General features: G+C 34.4%; 1 protein-coding gene across 5 annotated transcripts in view; it reads right to left on the reverse strand.

Annotated features, from left to right (window-relative positions):
• Window positions 1–19,649, reverse strand: part of galt (galactose-1-phosphate uridylyltransferase) — a 225,559-nt gene that overhangs the window by 197,570 nt on the left and 8,340 nt on the right. For all 5 annotated transcript variants that reach the window (XR_012385978.1, XM_073914180.1, XM_073914179.1 and 2 more), the window contains exons 3-6: window positions 18,344–18,419; window positions 16,243–16,291; window positions 9,718–9,847; window positions 3,753–3,809 (exon numbers count right to left, since the gene is read on the reverse strand). Coding sequence is in view for 4 of the 5 variants with exons in the window: in XM_073914180.1 (XP_073770281.1) it covers window positions 3,753–3,809; window positions 9,718–9,847; window positions 16,243–16,291; window positions 18,344–18,419 (312 nt within the window). In the remaining variant the exon portion in view is untranslated. The remainder of the gene's footprint in view (window positions 1–3,752; window positions 3,810–9,717; window positions 9,848–16,242; window positions 16,292–18,343; window positions 18,420–19,649) is intronic.

Consider the following 19,649-nt stretch of genomic DNA (forward strand, 5'->3'; position numbering starts at 1 on the left):
CTGACGGCAGACACGTGAACTAGGAAAACGTTTTTCTCGTATTTCTGACACGCTTGAACCACATCTGACAGATTATAACGGCTTTAACAGAAACAATTCTAAGTTGTGTGTCACAAAAACACTCTGTAATTATTAAAAACGCTATTAAAACCTATTTTCGGAGCGCAAATTACCAATTGTAAAAGCTATAAACGGAAGTTCCAACCATTCTACTGGAAGACGCTGGTTGCTATGGCGTCCTTCATGCACCAGCCAAGAAAAAGGTCTATCTCAATTTGATGTGCAGAGATTATTATGGTTTAAGCTTTAGATTTGTGAGCTATTTTTATTTTATTTAATTTTAGCCCCATTTCAGATGTGTGCTGCAGCATTTTTGTTTTAAATCCGTATTTTTAGTGTTATCTATTTTGTATCCACAGGGGTGTCGGTTGAAAATGGAGTGAGAATTCACATGCAGCTTTCTTTAGAAATGTCAGATAGGCAGGAGCAAACGGGTACATACAGGGAAATTCGTAAATAATCGTCAAGCCAAAGGCAAATGGTTGATACAGGCGGCAGACAAGGTAAACAGGTGAACAAGACAAGGGTCAAAGGCAGAAAGCCTAAACTAGAAGAACGCTTCGTAATGCTACAGGGTTTAATCGACAAGACTCAGCAATGTGTGTGTCAATAGCCCCTTTCACACAGTGATACTGGTAAATATCCAGAAAATTTACGGAACGACTTTAACGGTTAATTCCAAAACGTGCTGTTCACACAAGCGAGGACAGAATTTTTCCAGAAAAGACCATTCACACATCCATTCCAAAATACCGGTAAATTCTGTAATCATTAACCAGAAATGAGCTCTAGATGGCTGCGCTTGTATTTGTAAACATTTGACTACATTACAACCTTTGTGGATGGATCAGTATTGTGAACAACTTCGATGATAACATATAGAAACACTTTCGCTTGTCAAGATGTACATGTACACCAGCTGTTTCTTGGACACACACGATAAGACGCTCAAAGCAACTGAAGAAAGGAAGATGAACATATAAACGTTATCTGACTAACATCCAGCAGCTAAATGTGACTGGAAAAATATTCAAAGGCTTTTATTCTCATAAACTGCGCGGATGTGAATATGTCTGAATGTTCTGATTGGCTAAAGTAGACGTCTCACGTCAGCACGTTCTAGATGTGCACACGCTCTTTCCAGCAATCTTCCTTCTGCATTCACACAATGCAGCATTCCGGCAAATTACCGGTAATGTTACAACTTCTCTTTCCGGAAAATAGCCAGAACGAATTTAACGGTATTTTCAAAAAGGAAAATACCGTTACCGGAAAATTGCCGTTAATTTTCCAGAAAGGTCTGTATGTGTGAAAGGGGCTATTGTGAGTGGTCTATATAGTCTATGTAATCAGTCTTAGATCAGCTGCCAGCTGTGTGTGTGTAATCAACAGTGATTCTGGAACAGGTGTGTAAGGTGGATGATGGAATACGTAGTTCATAAATGGCCTATTTCAACTGAGTGGTACGGTACTGTTCAGTATGCTTTGATGGCCATTTCCACTGTCAAAAGAAACCAAAAAGCAAACTGTACTGTACCAATTTTTGGGTACTTTTTTCAAAGGAGATCTAGCATAACAAAAGGGTACCAAAAGGTGAAGCGAGATCCGTGGCTGAGCTTTACTGGTTTACAGACAAACATCACTAGCACATGAACTAGCCAGGAGAATAAAAACAAAGGAAGCTCCACATGAAGCTCCAAAACACAGCCAAAACATTACATCTTAATCATATATACATATAAAAACAAGCCATGGTTGACCTGAGAATTGTAGTCTGGGTGAAGGTGCGTGTTTACCAGCGATCTGTAAGCCTGGATTGCTGGTGATCGTGACAAGTTTAGTGAGTTCTACAGATATTATTTTATTTTAATTAAATTTTTAGTTTTTATTGTAGCATTAATATTTTACTGCTTTTATTATTTATTCATTCATTTATTTATTTTCTTTTTGGCTTAGTCCCATTATTAATCAGGGATAGTCACAGCGAAATGAACCACCAACTTATCCAGCATATGTTTTATGCAGCGTATGCCCTTTAAGCCACAACTAAACACTGAAACACCCATACACTCCTGCATTCACACATATACATTACAGTCATTTTAGCTTATTAAATTCACCTATAGCACATGTCTTTGGGGGAAACCGAAGCACCCAGACAGAACATGCATTTTAGTATTTATTTATTAGATTATCTGCAACTATATGAAATATAAAGAAACAGATCTCTCTCGTTCTCGCTCTCTCTCTCTCTCTCTCTGTGTGTGTGTGTAAAAAAGCTGGGTTCCATGCAATCAATTTGTGTTGGCTCAACATGAAGGAACTAAGTAAATGTATTAGTTTTTATAAAGTTAAGTGGATTGAACATAAAACAAGTCGTCGCAAAAAAAAAAAAAAAAACTTAAGAATTGCACAGCTATTTTTAAATAAATAGTTTGAAGCAGCAAACATCATTTTTGAGGGTTCTCTCTTTCTTTCTACCTATCTCTCTCTCTCTCTCTCTCTCTCTCCGTTTCTCTACATTTTCTTGTTTAATCTAAGTGGCCGATTTTAAATGTTTAACTTTTATTATATAATTAACATATTTAAAAACCTTTTAAGAAAAAAATAAAGGAACTAAGTCGAAAACAAAATGAATGAAAGTAAAAATAATATGGTTTTACACTCTATTTCAAATGTTTAAAATGTAAAAATCGATGTCGACTTGAGCTGGCAATAGTGGCTATTGTCAAACCAAATAAAACACTTGCACCGAACTGCATTTCTTTCAACCTCTGAACAAGTTCACTTTGTCCAGCCAAATAAACTATATCAATCACAACCTAACAAGTTAGCACACCGTGCACTACTTTGGCATCAAAGCTTACATTTAATGAGGCAATAAATCTATGGCCTGTGCATTAAACCTACATTCTTCAAGTGTGGTTTATTACAAAGACAGCATTACAGGGCAAATCTGAGTGGTTTGTGACAGCTTCTTTAAAAAAAAAGGCATTTCATGTGAAAGAATCTGAAAATACTCCACTGCCCCCTAGTGGAGCACATGAAGCCTTGATGAATTCCGTGAGATTGAGCTCAGTGTGAGCCGACCCAGCGAATCTGGCTTGCTGTGCTGTCACGGCACGACAGTGACAGACTTCCAGCGCTCAGAAGAAACGAGGCTAAGACAGACGGTCTGAAAAAGTAAAACGAGAGGAAACAGACGTTCCTCGCCGCTCCGAGTCAGAGCAGAAACATGAAGACGTCAATAAAGCACATCATCTACACAGAACGGCATCACACTGATAAAAGCATTGCCGTTTTCCACCCCACTGCCATCCCAGCAACCTCCTTTTTAAAAAGAAATCCCAGAATCCCCATAAGACAAGCCTGCTCAACTTGAAGACTGAATAATTTTCTAGCGAAAAGACGATTTTGGTGACGTATTCTCCTACAATATCTCACTAGTTCCCTAATTGGAGGTTTTTTAAGCTCCTGCTTGCATTAGCCTTGTCTCGTCAGCAGTCTCTTCACAGAGGTGACAGTGAAAGACCCATTTCAACCTAAAAAAGAGCTTTCCAGATGGTCGAAGACTGCAGCGGATAGCTCTTAATCCACAGAATAGCATTCTCCCTGCCTCTGTGAGTCGACAGGGCCAAACGCTAATTGGAAGGAGGAGGGCAAATCAGTGAAGTAAAAAGGTGACGGCGTACCTGACAGTGAGGATGAGGGTTTGAACAGCCCATCATGGCTCCTTTATTCTCAAAGATCTGAAACACAAGAGAGAAAAAAAGACATTACTGTCAAATAACCCAGACATAACAAGCCACAGCAACTGTATACAAGCATACAGAAACAACCCAAAACACACACAGGTGCAGACAAAACATGCACTCTGTTATTGAGACATGAAGAGATCAGAGCACATGTTGCTGTTTTAAAGGAAACATCCTGTAGAGGGGAGTTTTAAGACTTCCTGGCACCTCCCTCAAGGGCGATATAAAAGGATTTAAGCAGGATCTGCCCTTGACTACTCTAGTTGATAAATATTGACTCGGTTAAAGTCGCCGCTCTTCAGGGTCTGTAAATCGCAAAGATGAGGCCAAACACATCCTCTGATGTGTTTAACAGAGAGCAGATAACCACCGCTGTTAACTGAGAAACTCTAGTGGGACGAGCTGCAGGACAAGCAGAAATGTCCCAGTATGCTGAACTATGCTGTTGCCTAAAATAATGAGATATCTTTTATTTCAAGTGCTTTTTTTTTTTTTTTTTTTTGACAATGACATATACAAGTCAATCTTTAAACCAACCTAAACCTAACAGTAATGTTCCATAATTGATGTGATCTCTGTGAGAAAACAAATTCAAATGGTGTTAAAAACACCATTAACAAATAACTTCTTACATGTAGAGCAACACAATCACAGCCAGTCATTTTACATTTGATGTTTAATATGCAGTTGTGTAGCACTGGAATTGGGACCAGTGAAATTTCATAGTGAAGGATTTATTCAATACAAAAAGCATTTTTGAAAACCCAGTTGGACTGGACAAAACCTCACATCTACATCGAAGAGCTGCTTTTTTATGCTGCTTCCTATGCTGTTTATACTAATGCTAGCAATGCAAAATCACTGAAGGTGACTAACTGGACTATGTATTCATATCCATTCATCTTTATTTCTATAGTGCATTTTTACAATGTAGATGTGTCAAAGCTTCTTAACATAGATGAAGAATAGAGTAAAAGCCATACTATTTCAAATAGTTCAATTAAAACTGCTTCAGTTCACTTTGTTTTAAATGACACCGCTCTGTGACTGGGATGTCAAATCCTGAACCTGGTAGGCCATTTCTCTACAGTGTTTTAATAGCTACAACAAAGTTACCTGGAAGTTCCTATTGATGCTGAACACCTTGATTAGCTGTTTAATGTGTTTTATTTGGGTTTCAAATCTTCAAAATCAGATCAAACTTTATTCATTCATTTTCCTTCATTGGTCCTTTATTCATCAAGGGTCGTCACAGCAGAGTGAACCACCAACTTATCCAGCACGTTTTACACAGTGGATGCCCTTCCAGCTGCAACCCAGTACTGGAAAACATTCATACACACTCACTTTCACACACACTGTCATACACCATGGCCAATTTAGTTTATTAAATTCACCTATAAAACATGTATTTGGACTTTAGGAGAAACCGGAGCACCTGGAGGAAACCCACACGAACATTAGAAAAACCTGCAAACACAAAACGCCGACTGGCTCAGCCGGGACACGAACCAGCAACCTTCTTATGCAAAAAATAAAATAAAAATAAATAATGCAGTGGAAAAAAGCTGTGAGAGAACCCTTTAAAGGTTTATTTTGCTAGCACACATTGTTATTCTATGTGAACAATTAATCTATGCAAGTAACAGATTTTTGTTGTTGCTGTTGATTTTGGGGTAATCTTCAAATAAAGTCTGACCATTTGCTGCACGTTTGGAGGGGCTGCTATTCTGTTGATGTTTGACGACTTCAGCCACATTGGACCCTTTTAAAAATACTGTTATGACACCTTTAACCAACCCAGGCTCATTCTGAATACGTACCCCTATATACATTTTGGAGAGCGCCAAATACATCCGAGGAGGTACGTTTTTTTTTTTTTTATTGGCTGTTTTTGCGAATCCACCAGAGGCTGCTGTGTACTTTTTTTCAGATCTCAAATTTATCTTGTGAGCGCCATTCGTACCTGCTGTTCTCACATAAATCCACCAGAGAGATACAAACTGGTAACAGGGGAAAAGCCATCTACATGAGGTAAGGCGTAACAACATCATACCGCACTGTAGCGTTCATTTAAAAAGATGAAATGCAACCATACGTAGCTCTGGCTACATAATTCATGATCTCCAGAAATGTATATAGGGCTACATTTTCAGAATGAGCCTATATTGCTTTTAACGGTCATCATAATCATAAATCCTTGAACATTTTTACTATTTTAATTTTTTTTTCCATTGTGTTTACATATGTATTTTATCATCTTTGCAGCAAATAAAACAAAAAATTAATTCCCGTTTGAGCAAGGTGTTTCTAATGATGCGTCTGTAGACAGGACAGTAAATTTCATGTTGTTTTCTCTTCTGGCTTCTATATTAGTCCCACACATTTTTTTTTTTCCTTTTTCTGAAAGTCTTGATAACACCATCGTGGAGTTTTTCTTTTATTATTTCAGCAAATGAGATTATATTTGTTCTACTATTTTATCCAGTTTACCCAACTAAGACGACTTCCACTACTTGAAACACGGAAATGTGGAAAGTTTCTATATTCTTAATCATGCCCCTTTTTACTGTTAGTTTGCTATGAGAAATTTGATGCGCAAATGAAAGCCCCGCCCCCACTCAATATTTATTTTCGGTTGGAAGTACATCAACATACTAAAATAAAAGTCTCGGCAACTTCTGATTCATGCAAACTTTAAGAGAGAAGTTTCTACGATCCTTAATTAGGTTGTTTGATGTGTATAATTAGGGTGTCAGATAAACACAGCAGGAATATGTACAAAGAATTGTGTAAACAGATTACATTTAGAGGCACAACAGCTTGTCCCTGTTGCAGTGCCCTCATGGGGACAGCTTTATACCATATCTACCCTCAAAATAGGCATTTTAGTAGTTCATTTAAGAGTAACAGTGTGAACCCTAAAAGTTTTAGGGGCCAATTTAGGTACAAAGCTGACACAAGCTTTTATACATTTTCATAAAACCTATATTTAAGTGTACCTAAAGAAGCAAGTGCGCACTACAATAATGCAAGTTCACACCAGGTGCACCATTTAAATCTGGACGATTGCATTTGATTCAGCCGTGATATCAGCCTTTGAGAGATTTGAACCTGCATACTTCTGCCTAAAAGCACAATGCTTTGACCAATAGCAGGGGTGGCAAAACTTTTTCTTATGAAGGACAAAAATCCAAACTTAATTGAAGGTGGTGGGTTTAAGTCAAACAAACTAAAGTATTACATTAATATTTTGATGGTAATATCATAATTTATTAATATTTAAAAACAAATTGAAATAAATCCTGTAATCGCATTAATAATAATTTTGTACATTTTATAACGGACTTCTCACAATAAAAGAAAAACAATCCCCTTTATAATACAATTATATCAATGCTGAATACATTGAATACCCTTGATTTGCTTATCGAGGATGTTTAATTAATTTTTTTAAATTTAATTCATGCACAGGCAACGCAGTGGCACAGCTAGTAGTGTTGTTGCCTCACAGCAAGAAGGTCACTGGTTCAAGCCTTGGCTGGGTCAGTTGATGTTTCTGTGTGGAGTTTGCATGTTCTCCCTGCGTTCTCTTGGGTTTCCTCCGGGTGCTCCGGTTTTCCCCACAGTCCAAAGACTTGCCGTATGGGTGAATTGGGTAGGCTAAATTGTCCGTAGTGTATGAGTGTGAATGAGTGTGTATGGATGTTCCCCAGAAATGGGTTGCAGCTGGATGGGCATCCGCTGCGTAAAACATATGCTGGATAAGTTGGCGGTTCAGTCCGCTGTGGCGACCCCAAATTAATAAAGGGACTAAGCCAAAAAGAAAATGAATGAATTAATGAATAGATGAATTATTCAAGCACAACATTTAATTGAATCATTTCATTTTATTTGCTTCTTTGTGTCTCAAAAATTAAACAAACAAACAAAAAGTTACTTAAAATTATAAATCACGAGCACTGTTGCCCTAGTTTGGGCATCTCTGACCTAGAGCTTACCTAGAAATCCTAAATACCTTGTTTAGCTGATTCAGATGAGTTTAAAAGGGAATATATATATTATATATATATATTCATTTGGTTTACTTTTTTAAGGTAAGTGGTTGCCAAAAATAATCGATATGGGTTGAATTTAAACATTCATTCATTTATTTTCTACCACTTTTCCAAGGCCAGGTCGCAGGGGCAGCAGTCTTAGGAGAGAACCCCAGACTTCCCTCACCCCAGACACTTCCTCCAGCTTCTCCAGGGGATCCAGAGGCATTCCCAAGTCAGCAGAGAGACATAGTCCCTCCAGCTTGTCCTGGGTCTTCCCCGAGGCCTCCTCCTAATGGGACATGCCTGGAACACCTCCCTAGGCATCTCCCGGGTAACAGAGCTCCTCACCCTTTTCAAAAGGCCATTCTGCGAAGGTAACTAATTTTTGTATCGGAGATATTGTCCTTTCGGTCATGACCCAAAGCTCGTGACCATAGGTAAAAGTAGTTGGAGGTGCTGATTCTCATCCCAGCTGTGTCACACTCGGCAGCAAACTGCCCCAGTGCATGCTGAAGGTCCATGTTCAAGGAAGCCAACAAAACAACATCATCTGCGATTAACAGAGATGAAATCCTGTGGTCCCCGAACCAGACCGCTTTGTTCCTATTGGGTCCTAGGTTCAACTGTTGGCCAGATCCTCCTCTCCAGTACCCTGGCTTAGACTAGACTTTACCGGGAGGCTGAGGACTGTGATACCCCTACAATTGGAGCACATCCTCTGGTCCCCCATCTTATAAATGGAAAAAACACCACCCCAGTTGACCAGTCCAGAGGTACTGTCTTTGATCTCCATGTGAATTTAAACAAGCAAGGTAAATTTAGTAACATTAAACTTAATTTGTTAAAAATAAGCTCATATAAATTGTTTGCAGCCACTTACCTTAAAAAAATAAGTAAATCCAATGAATACTTATTCTCCACTGTTAGAAGTTATTTAAATTTTGTTGTAATTGTAATTTATGCACTCTGTATGAATAAACTTTTCCAGCATTATCTGGTATCGACTACTGTATTTCGTGTAGTGCTTTGTAGTCAATGGGTGTCCTCTTTTAATTATGTATGGAAAAAATAGTGAACAGAGTCCATATTTGATGCTTAGCCAATCCCTATAGATGCCATTTATCCACAGAATTTGTTGAGGAACAGCAATAAAAAGTCATATAGAACTAAGTTATTGCTGTTTTTGGCACAAGAAATATATTATAAGCTGACTTCAGAGAAAAATATAAAATGATAAAAGAGTGAGGATTTGGTACCTCTAAGCAGAATTCCTTCGTTAAACTAAATCTATAGTATGTAGAAAAAAAGCCACAGAGGCAAAGGAACTCTCTCACGCTCATAAGTTAACTGTCTTTTGGCACAAACATCTTAATTCACTACATTCATATCCCTGCAACCCTTTGAAGTGCTCCATTATTCCCTTGCAGGAGCACTAATGTGTCCAGAGAGGCCAGAGGAGCGCTCCACGTTGCCCACCATTGATCAGCACAGAGACGGCCTGACTGAAGAGCAGCTCTTAATTGATCCAATTAGTGCTGATGAGGAAGACTGGGACAGAACCCAATCGAGCGGTGTCCCTGCCTCTGACTCTTTTAAATACACACTCTCTTATGCAATCTCATCCCTGTGACTCTGGTGCTTCTACAGGGGGTGTTTCTTGTGGCAACAAATGGTGCAAATGTTTCATTAAGTTGCTATAAACCCAGAGAGAGAGAGTCGCAGTGAGAAAAAGAGAAAGTCTCACATTTTAAGATGAGTCGTGTGTCTCAAAAGCTGTTTTTAGTGCAGAATAACGTGTTTTCTGTGTCAATGCAAAGTAACAGGTGCATCAGAACAGAAGTGAAAGAATGAGATGTACTAACCTGAACCCATGCATATGTAGCACCGAGCTCTACGGTCAGATCTGCCCACTTGTCAATCACTTTGCGGATCTCTGCAGGCTGCATCAGGGGGAGGGTGATGTCAGACCAGGGGTGGAAACACATGACCTTACTGAAAACAAACAGCAGAACAACATTTGGGTTAAACTTTTGCTAAAATCCATTGATTTATCCATATATCAATCCATCCATTTATGAATTAATCCAAATAGGCATGCATCCAATAATCCATTAATTCATTATGCATCCATTCATCTATCCATCTGTCCATTTGTCCATTCAACCATTCATCTATCAATCCATACATCTACCTATCTACATTTATTTATCCATCCATACATACATACATTTATGCATTCATCCATCATCTGTCCATCCATCATTCCAAATATGTATTCAACTATCTGATTTCACATACATCAATCTATCCATCCATTAATTCATTATTCTATCTGCATCCATTTAACCAAACATTTATCCAAGTATGCATCATCTGTCCATCTTTCCATATATCTGTCCATCCATCTAACTATCTATGCATTCATGCAGCCATTTATTTCCATACATTCATCCATCCATCCATCAATTCATTCATCCATCCACTTAAGCATCCATCGATCCATCCATCTTTCCCTTTATGTATCCATCCATTAATCTATGCATCCATCCATGCATCCATCATTCCTCTACTCAATCCTAAATGCATGCATCAACCTATGCATCCATTCAAGCAATCATCAATTAATCAATCTGTCCATCCAACTATATCCATCCATCCATCCATATGCATTAATTTATACATCCAACTATTTATGCATTCATCCATCTATCCATCTGTGCACCTTTTCTTGATCCATCCATCCATCTAACTATTTATCTATTCATCCATGCATCCATCTATCTGCATTCATTTATCCATACATACATGCATACATTTATGCATGTATCCATCATCTGTCCATCCAAACATCCATCTAAATATTCATGCATGCATCCATCTATCTGCATTCATTTGTTCATATATCAATGTATGCATCCATCCATCTATCCATCCTTGTCCATCCATCCTTTCATCCATCATCCATCATTTGAATCCATTTATCCATTCATCCATGCATCCATCTACACATTTATGGGTCCATCCATACATACATGTATCCAACCATCCATATTGATATCCATACATCTATCTATTTGCATTAATTTATCCATCCATACCTTTATGCATCCATCATATGTTCATTCATACATACATCCGTCCATCCATATATCCATCCATCCATGCATGCATCATTTTATCCATCCATCCGTCCATCCATCCATGCTTGATTTTATTCATCCATCCATCCATCCATTTATGCATCCATTGAACCATCCATCCACATGGATGCTTTACACAACAATTCTAGTTTTGTTTTGTCTACGCGCAATATACTTAATAGGATTTGCATATGTAAGTTTTAGTGCTCTTTTATTTGATTTGTTCCTTGTATAATTTTTATATTGTTTTTAAGGGGTCAATTTTACCATCTGTTCAGGTACAACAGATAAAAATTTGTATTTTGCATTTGCATTTGAAGCAATGTTAATTAATATACAATGTATTTGCAGCAATGATAATTATTATAAAATCTTTCTATCATGTATCTCTTTCTTTCTATCTTTCTATCTATCTATCTATCTATCTATCTATCTATCTATCTATCTATCTATCTATCTATCTATCTATCTATCTATCTATCTATCTATCTATCTATCTATCTATCTATCTATCCATCTATCTATCTATCCATCTATCTATCTATCTATCTATCTATCTATCTATCTATCTATCTATCTATCTATCTATCTATCTATCTATCTATCTATCCATCTATCTACATATCTATCTATCTATCTAACCATCCATCCACCTAATTATACATATGTTGGTATATTTGTCTATCTCTGTTTGTACATTTTTCCATATGTCTGTCTATTGTGTTTCTGCATATCATTCATCTATTCATTCATCTATACTGTTATTGGTTTGTCTGTCTATCGATCCTTTCTGAAGTCTTGATTTAAGTCAAGTTTGTATTGGACAAGTAGCACATCACCTTCAACAACAATTCTCTCAGCAGTGTTATGAATAAACACATCACGTTCTTCGGTCTCAGCCCTGAATGAAACCCAACAGCTGCGCCTGCAAACTTTCCAAAGTCTCTCTTTCAGGCTTTATGTGGGGCATCCAGTTCTCTCTATTAGGCGTCCTTGACTTGTTTGTGCCTCGAGCGCTATTCTTACTACTCTGAAAACAATGTCAGATCCCAGTGCATTAGAGCCGAGCGGCACTTGGCAGATCTGTGTGTTTGTGGACTCCGCTGCTAATTGGATGTTTGCACACATAGGTATTGTTTCAGGACAGTGACGTTTACATCTGCCTTCAGAATTACTGCCGAAAATGGTCCAGAGTGGAGGAGATGGAACTGAAAGCTCTGGGGATCAAGGAAATACAGGGCAGTTGATAATCCAAAGGAGTCTTTCTCACAAAATGTGACTCCTTCACTTGTTTGGTGATAGCACCACCTAGGGCACTTTTATTTATTAATTTTATTTTAAATTGTATTTATTATTTTATTGATATTATTTTTTATTACTTATTTAATTGTATTTATTTAGTTTATTTTATGTTATTGTATTTATTATTTTAGTTTTTAATTGTATTTATTAGACTTTTAATTTTATTGTAATGTATCTATTAGATTTTTTATTTAATTGTATTTGTTTTATTTATTTTTTTATATATTTTTTATTTAATTATATTTATTTTGTTTTTACACTTATTTTGCTGTATTTATTTATTTATTTATTTTACCATAGCTGTTCCAAAATTATGTAACAGTCTTCCTGTGGAAATGAAAACTGCTACAACAATATGCCTTTTTAAATCTCAATTCAAATAATTTCTATTTGATCTGGCTTACGTTCATTATTTGTAATGCTTTCTCTTTTGGTTAATGCGTTCTTTTATGTTAGTCGCTTTTATTTCTGACCATGTTCCATCTTAATCTTATTGCTGTTTGTTTATTTTTGGTCAACTTTAGTTGTTTTAAGTTAAAGTACACTAGTTATAATTAAATTAAATAATTGTTATGTTGTAATCATATCATATTTTCATATTGTTAAAGCAAATCATATGGGTCTTTCTAAAATAATTTGAATTTATATAAATTATTTAAATATGTTACTATTTGCATATTAAATTATATTATCATTCATTCATTCATTCATTTTCTTTTCTGCTTAGATATTAGGTATTCCTAATACATGTTTATTATATTATTTAATTTATTCAATTTCAAACTGTTAAAGTAAATCATATGGACCAATGTTTACTTGTAAAATAATTGTAATTTAGATTATTTATTTTTTATATTTTAATATTTATTTTATTACAATTTGCCTTTAAATGAGACATATTATATTATATTATATTATATTATATTATATTATATTATATTATATTATATTATATTATATTGCATTATATTATATTATATTATATTATATTATATTATATTATATTATATTATATTATATTATATTATATTATATTATATTATATTAGTACAAGAGATGAAACCGATCGCACTGGAGCTCATCTGATACTGCAAAGGTATATTTCTAGACAATATAACTTCATAAAAAAGGATAAATGATGTTTTACAGACTGGTCTTCATTCACTTGTTTGGAGATAGCACCACCTAGTGATCCTTTAATGACAAAATATGACCAAACAGGATTCTAAATCCTAAAAAAATGACAAAAAATTTATAAAAATGATTCCTCTCGTGACTACTTAAAAGTAGGCCTGTTCCTTACCTGATATGGCATATTTTTGCTTTTGAAAAAGAAAAAATGTATTTAAATAAAATAAGAATTTTTTTCCAGTGATGGGTTGCAGCTGGAAGGGCATCCCCTGCGTAAAACATGTGCTGGATAAGTTGACGCTTCATTCTGCTGTGGCGACTCCAGATTAATAAAGGGACTAAGCCGAAAAAGATGAATGAATGAAAATGAATGAATGAATGAATGAATGAATGAATGAATGAATGAATGAATGAATGAATGAATGAATGAATGAAAATACATTTTCAAGGCATTGAAAATAAATCATCCAGGCCAATATTTGTTTTTGTAAACTATGTCAATAGTGTTTTCAAATTACTTTAATGTGATTTGTTTATTAGTTGTATTAATATATTTAATAATAATAATAATATAATAATAATAATTATTATTGTTATTATTATTATTATTATTATTATTATTATTATCGTTGTTGTTGTTAACTATTATCAATATTAGAGATGATTAATATTATTAATAATTAATAACTGTAGTAGTTGTTGTTATTATATTTAATTGATTTCAAATTTTTTATATTTATGTTTTTTTTATTAGTTTAATTTTAGATTTAGTAAAAAATAGTCATTTGAGTAACCTCATTTTATTGTTTCTTGTTTTGCTTTAATTAATTAAGATTTAATATATTAAATATATTTAATAATATATATATATATATATATATATATATATATATATATATATATATATATATATATATATATATATATATATATATATATATATATATATATATACTAGTTAATTTATAATTATAACTAGTTAATTATACCTGTTAATTTTCAAACAATGTTATGGTAGTCCAGATCTGCAAATAGTCATATTAAACACAAACCAAAAGCACAATGATTCATTTCATCAATGACTCACATAATACAGTAATTATGTACCAAGCAAGACACAGGTAGAGTACAGATCTCACTGAATCTCTAATGCGTTTTCTCACAGACGATAAAATCAGCGAGTTTCTTCTTTCCGTTCTTTAACTCTCTCCCGAAGAGACTCAGAGAGTTCATGGCAGCACAATTGATTTCTACAAACAGCACCATTAAACACAGGGAAATAGTTTATTAACACTGTTCCAGAAGGCCACGAGATACAAGAACTGAGCTAAAAGAAGAAAACAATATTAAAGAGGAAGGGAAGCATATAGAGACTTTACCAACCATGCTATTGCTTGGACTTAACTTTGAGTTTCATCATATATTATGTTAATGGATTGCCAAATTTGATCATTGATATGTTTGTGGTTGATGAATATTAGGAAATATGAAAGTAACAAATAAGTTTTTTATTTGTACTGCATCATATGAATGTGAATGTGGGAGGAAAGATAAACCTCAAAAACCAAAACGTCATCATTCATTCTCTTTTTGACTTAGTCCCTTTATTAACCTGGGGTCGCCACAGCGGAACAAACCACCAACTTATCCAGCATATGTTTTAAAAACAGATACCCTTTCAGCAGCAACCCATCACTGGGAAACATCCATACACACTCATTCACACTCATACACTACGGACAATTTAGCCTACCCAATTCACCTATACCACAGTCTTTGGACTGTGGGGAAAAACGGAGCACCCGGAGGTAACCGACGCGAACGCAGAGAGTACATGCACTTCACACAGAAATGCCAACTGACCCAGCCAAGGCTTGAACCAGTGACCTTCTTGCTGTGAGGCGAACGTGCTACCCACCGCACCATTGTGCAACCACAAAACTTTTAATTATAGTTTTTGCATGTGTATTAAGGGCTATTTTGTCTTGAAAATGTTCAATTAAAGGCTTCCACTGCTATTTCTGACTATCTCCGGCTCCTGAATCATACATTCAGCTTCAATTAATATGAATGTTTATTTAGCTTAGTAGAGTAAATATTAAAAATTAATATATATATATATATATATATATATATATATATATATATATATATATATATATATATATATATATATATATATATATATATATATATATATATATATATATATATATATATATATWTTATATTTACTCTACTAAGCTAAATAAACATTTGTAAGAAACATCTCTTTTCTGTATTTTTTGTAATTTGCAATAATATGAAAAAACACATTTTGTTTCTGTCTCTACGTTCTGGTCAACTAGCAGCTTTAAGTTGTTTTTACAAATGTAAGTGGACTGAACATAAAACAATTAAGTTATCCTCACCCCTCAACTCGGTTAGTGATGTAAACAGTTTATATTAATAATGTATTCTGTACATTGTTACTGTAAATTTTATATTTGTTGTATATCATTCCATTTTATAGAAATGTACCTGCAATTCTGGAAAGAGTTATGTATTATTAGTAGTAATAGTAGTAGTAGTAGTATTAAATGTATACAATTATTTACAGTATTTTTTGCCCTATTTTTTCCATGGACCATGTGCAATCCATTGCCTCAGAAATCTCTTCGAAAAGTACTTCTGAACAGTCTGCAAGAAGAGTTTAGCCTCAGCTGAATATTAAACGTCAGGGTTTTGTTGTGAATGATGTATAACTTGATGCCAGCAGTATTAATTAGTACTGTACATTTTGCTCTTTGGAAGAAGAAATAAAGCCTTTCTCACCAAACGCCTCTGGCTGCTTTGCTCTGGAAAAGAGGGTGATGATCCGAACCTGGAGCCAGTAATAAAATCATCAGCAAACTGTTAAAACATTGAAATGAACTGCTTCATTAAAACACAGCACATAATTGCACATTAAAAGTTGTACAATTGAACTCTGCTGCAGGAACATTAACTCTCTACTTTTATAATAAGTTCAAAAAACTTTATGAAGAAAAGGTATAATGGAGAGAATGTATCAGATGCTTTAATATACACTTCTACTGTTTAAAAATATATCGAATAAAATGAAAAAAGTTGAATAAAATTTTAATTAACTTTAAAGTACAATATAATAGAAATTCATGCGCTTACTAGCTAAAATAAATAAATTATATTAAATGACATAATTCAGTAATGTACAGTCCTCAGCATTATTGAGTACACCACATTTTAAAAATTTATATTTTTATCCATTTCTTAGTGAACATAGGCAAAGTATATTTTGTGCTGTTTTGTATTAAACAGAACACATTTATTAAGTAGATATATTTATTAAATTTATATTTTAGTCACTAAGCATATTTATAAATTTAAAAAAATACAATCAAATTCAAGTAAATATTGCAAAAAAAGAAAACAAATTACAACTTACATAATTTTAACAAATATTTTCCAATTTTTTTGCTTCTCTTGATTCTTCCTCTTTTTTTTTTTTTTTATTTGTATTTAATATTTTTCTATAACATATACATTTGGGTGTACTAGATTTTTGGATCGTTATCATAACTTATTTTGTTAGAGAAGCTCCAAATTTGCCTTCAGTACTGACTTATCTAATGTATATGCACAAATATAATATTGTATAGCTTCCTATTAAATTATAAATTTAAAAGAATAGATTTGCGAGGGGTGTACTTATATATGCTGAGCACTGTTTATAGTAATATATACTCTAGTTTTTCTTTTTTTATCATAAAAGTATATACAAAAATAACAAACAAAATAACAGAAAACCATGCTTGACATCAATTAGAGCTAAAATAAAATCAATGGAATTAATTTACATAATTAAATAATTACACTTATTTATTTTAACTTAATGTACCTAAATAACAATTACTAAAATATTAAACAATTACTATTCATTCATTCATTTTCTTGTCAGCTTAGTCCCTTTATTAATTCGGGATCGCCACAGCGGAATGAACCGCCAACTTTTCCAGCAAGTTTTTTACGCAGCGGATGCCCTTCCAGCCGCAACCCATCTCTGGGAAACATCCACACACACACACTCATACACTACGGACAATTTAGCCTACCCAATTCACCTGTACCGCATGTCTTTGGACTGTGGGGGAAACCGGAGCACCTGGAGGAAACCCACGCGAAGGCAGGGAGAACATGCAAACTCCACACAGAAACGCCAACTGAGCCAAGGTTCAAACCAGTGACCCACCGACCTTCTTGCTGTGAGGTGACAGCACTACCTACTGCGCCACTGCCTCGCCATAAACAATTACTAAATATATAAAAATTGCTAATACAAATGAAATAAATACAAAACTGGAAAATATAAAAAATAATACCTAATTCTAACCATCTTCTATTATCTCACTGATTGCATAATGGCATATATTTGCCAAAAATACAGACACAAAAATAATACAGTGTAAATAATACCTTAATTTATTTTATTTATTTATTTATTTAATTTTGTAATAGCAAACCTGAAGTGTCAGTCTTCATTGTCACATGATCATCTTTAGAAATCTTTGTAATATAATAAATTGCTGTTCAAGAAACATTTAGTATTAGCAATAAGATGCTTTGGGACAGCAAATGCCTTTACTGTCACTTAAAGAACAAAATAAAATAAAATAAAATAAAATAAAATAATCATCTATAGTGTGTGACGATATAATTACCTCAATTTCAGCCATCCAAGTTTTTGATCAAGTGATACAGGACTAAATGTATACACTTTTAAAAATGTACTTAGAAGTCAGTCAGTCAGTCAGTCAGTCAGTCGGTTAGGTAGGTAGTTAGTTGGTAATCCAAATACTCAGTTTACAACTAAAAAATTTGCTTACTTTGGTAACTTGAATGAAGCATTGATTCATACCGGGGTCTGGAGCATCAGGCTGAAGAGCAGGAAAATCATTGTCAAACATGAATGTGCTGTCATACTCAGGATTCAGCTGCAATAAAACAGGAGAACCAGATGAACAATGTAACCTGCATTTAAAAATGACAATCTGTCGAATGAAACCTGTAGTCTACAGATCTCTTTCTACGAGTTTATTCCTGCTCAATATGACATTTAGCAATACAGTATTTTCAGTCTGCAATTTTGAAAGCACAACATGTAAACAATGCCATGAAACCAAACAAAACACATATGTTGCTGTTTACTGGTGCTGGAAATTATCTATTGTCATGTTTTGGCCTGTACTAATCATTCAAACTGGAGAAATAAAAAACATTTTGACTAAAATAGACTGACAAAAAATGTTAATAAACAAAGAAGCAAAACTGTCTGAACAAAAGGAGTTGGTAGTTGGCCAAACTAAGTTTTTTTTTATTTTTCAAAGCAAGAATATTGACAAAATGTATGTGTTCTTATAATTTCCAGACAAGTAGGTGAAACCTTAATTAAGCTCGTACAAACCACCTATTAAGTTCAGTGTGAAAATGTTGCACCCTGTATTGCATATTAAGTCCTTCTCTCTATGATTTAGCAGCTTTAACACTCAGAAAATATTTTTTGCTGCTTGTCAACTACTTATTTAAAGGTGCCATATGTAAGTTTTTGACACATGCTAGGTGAACATTCTTGTTTATCTTAAAAACAATGCTAAAGTTAGATATTCTGCTTTGAAAATGTGCTGGAATGGCTGTCTTTGTTTTGGTCCATTTAATCTGCCCAATGGAAGTTTACCCAATTACATTTCTGCACCCCGAGTTGCCTAGTTGGAAAACAGCATATTGAAGTTGTTATTAATTAGAAAAGAATATAAATATTATGAACGTAAACATCAAGTGAACAGGTTTCATTGTAACCCTGTGTACTAACAAACCACTACGTGACGATGTTTGCCGTGATAAGTAGATTGGCTGTTTGCACCAGAAGAAACATGACAGAAATGTAAATACAGCCATTAAGATGCAGAGAACAGTGCACTCACTGCACTTCAACAAGATGGTAAGGTTTATAATCTAATTAATACAGATTAAACCACTTTAACACTATTAATCAATTTGAATTTCAAACGGTTTATTTTATTTTCAAGATCTGAGGTGAACTCTCTGCTGCTGCTTTCCTTAGTATGGCAATAAATTTTACGTAAAACTTTCAAACTCTAATTATTAGCATTTAACTCTGTACAAAGCATATGAGGTGTACCCGAGGTGATTATTGTCAGTTTCTG

The sequence above is a fragment of the Danio rerio genome, chromosome 10 (assembly GCF_049306965.1).
Source record: "Danio rerio strain Tuebingen ecotype United States chromosome 10, GRCz12tu, whole genome shotgun sequence".
Classification (NCBI taxonomy): domain Eukaryota; kingdom Metazoa; phylum Chordata; class Actinopteri; order Cypriniformes; family Danionidae; genus Danio; species Danio rerio.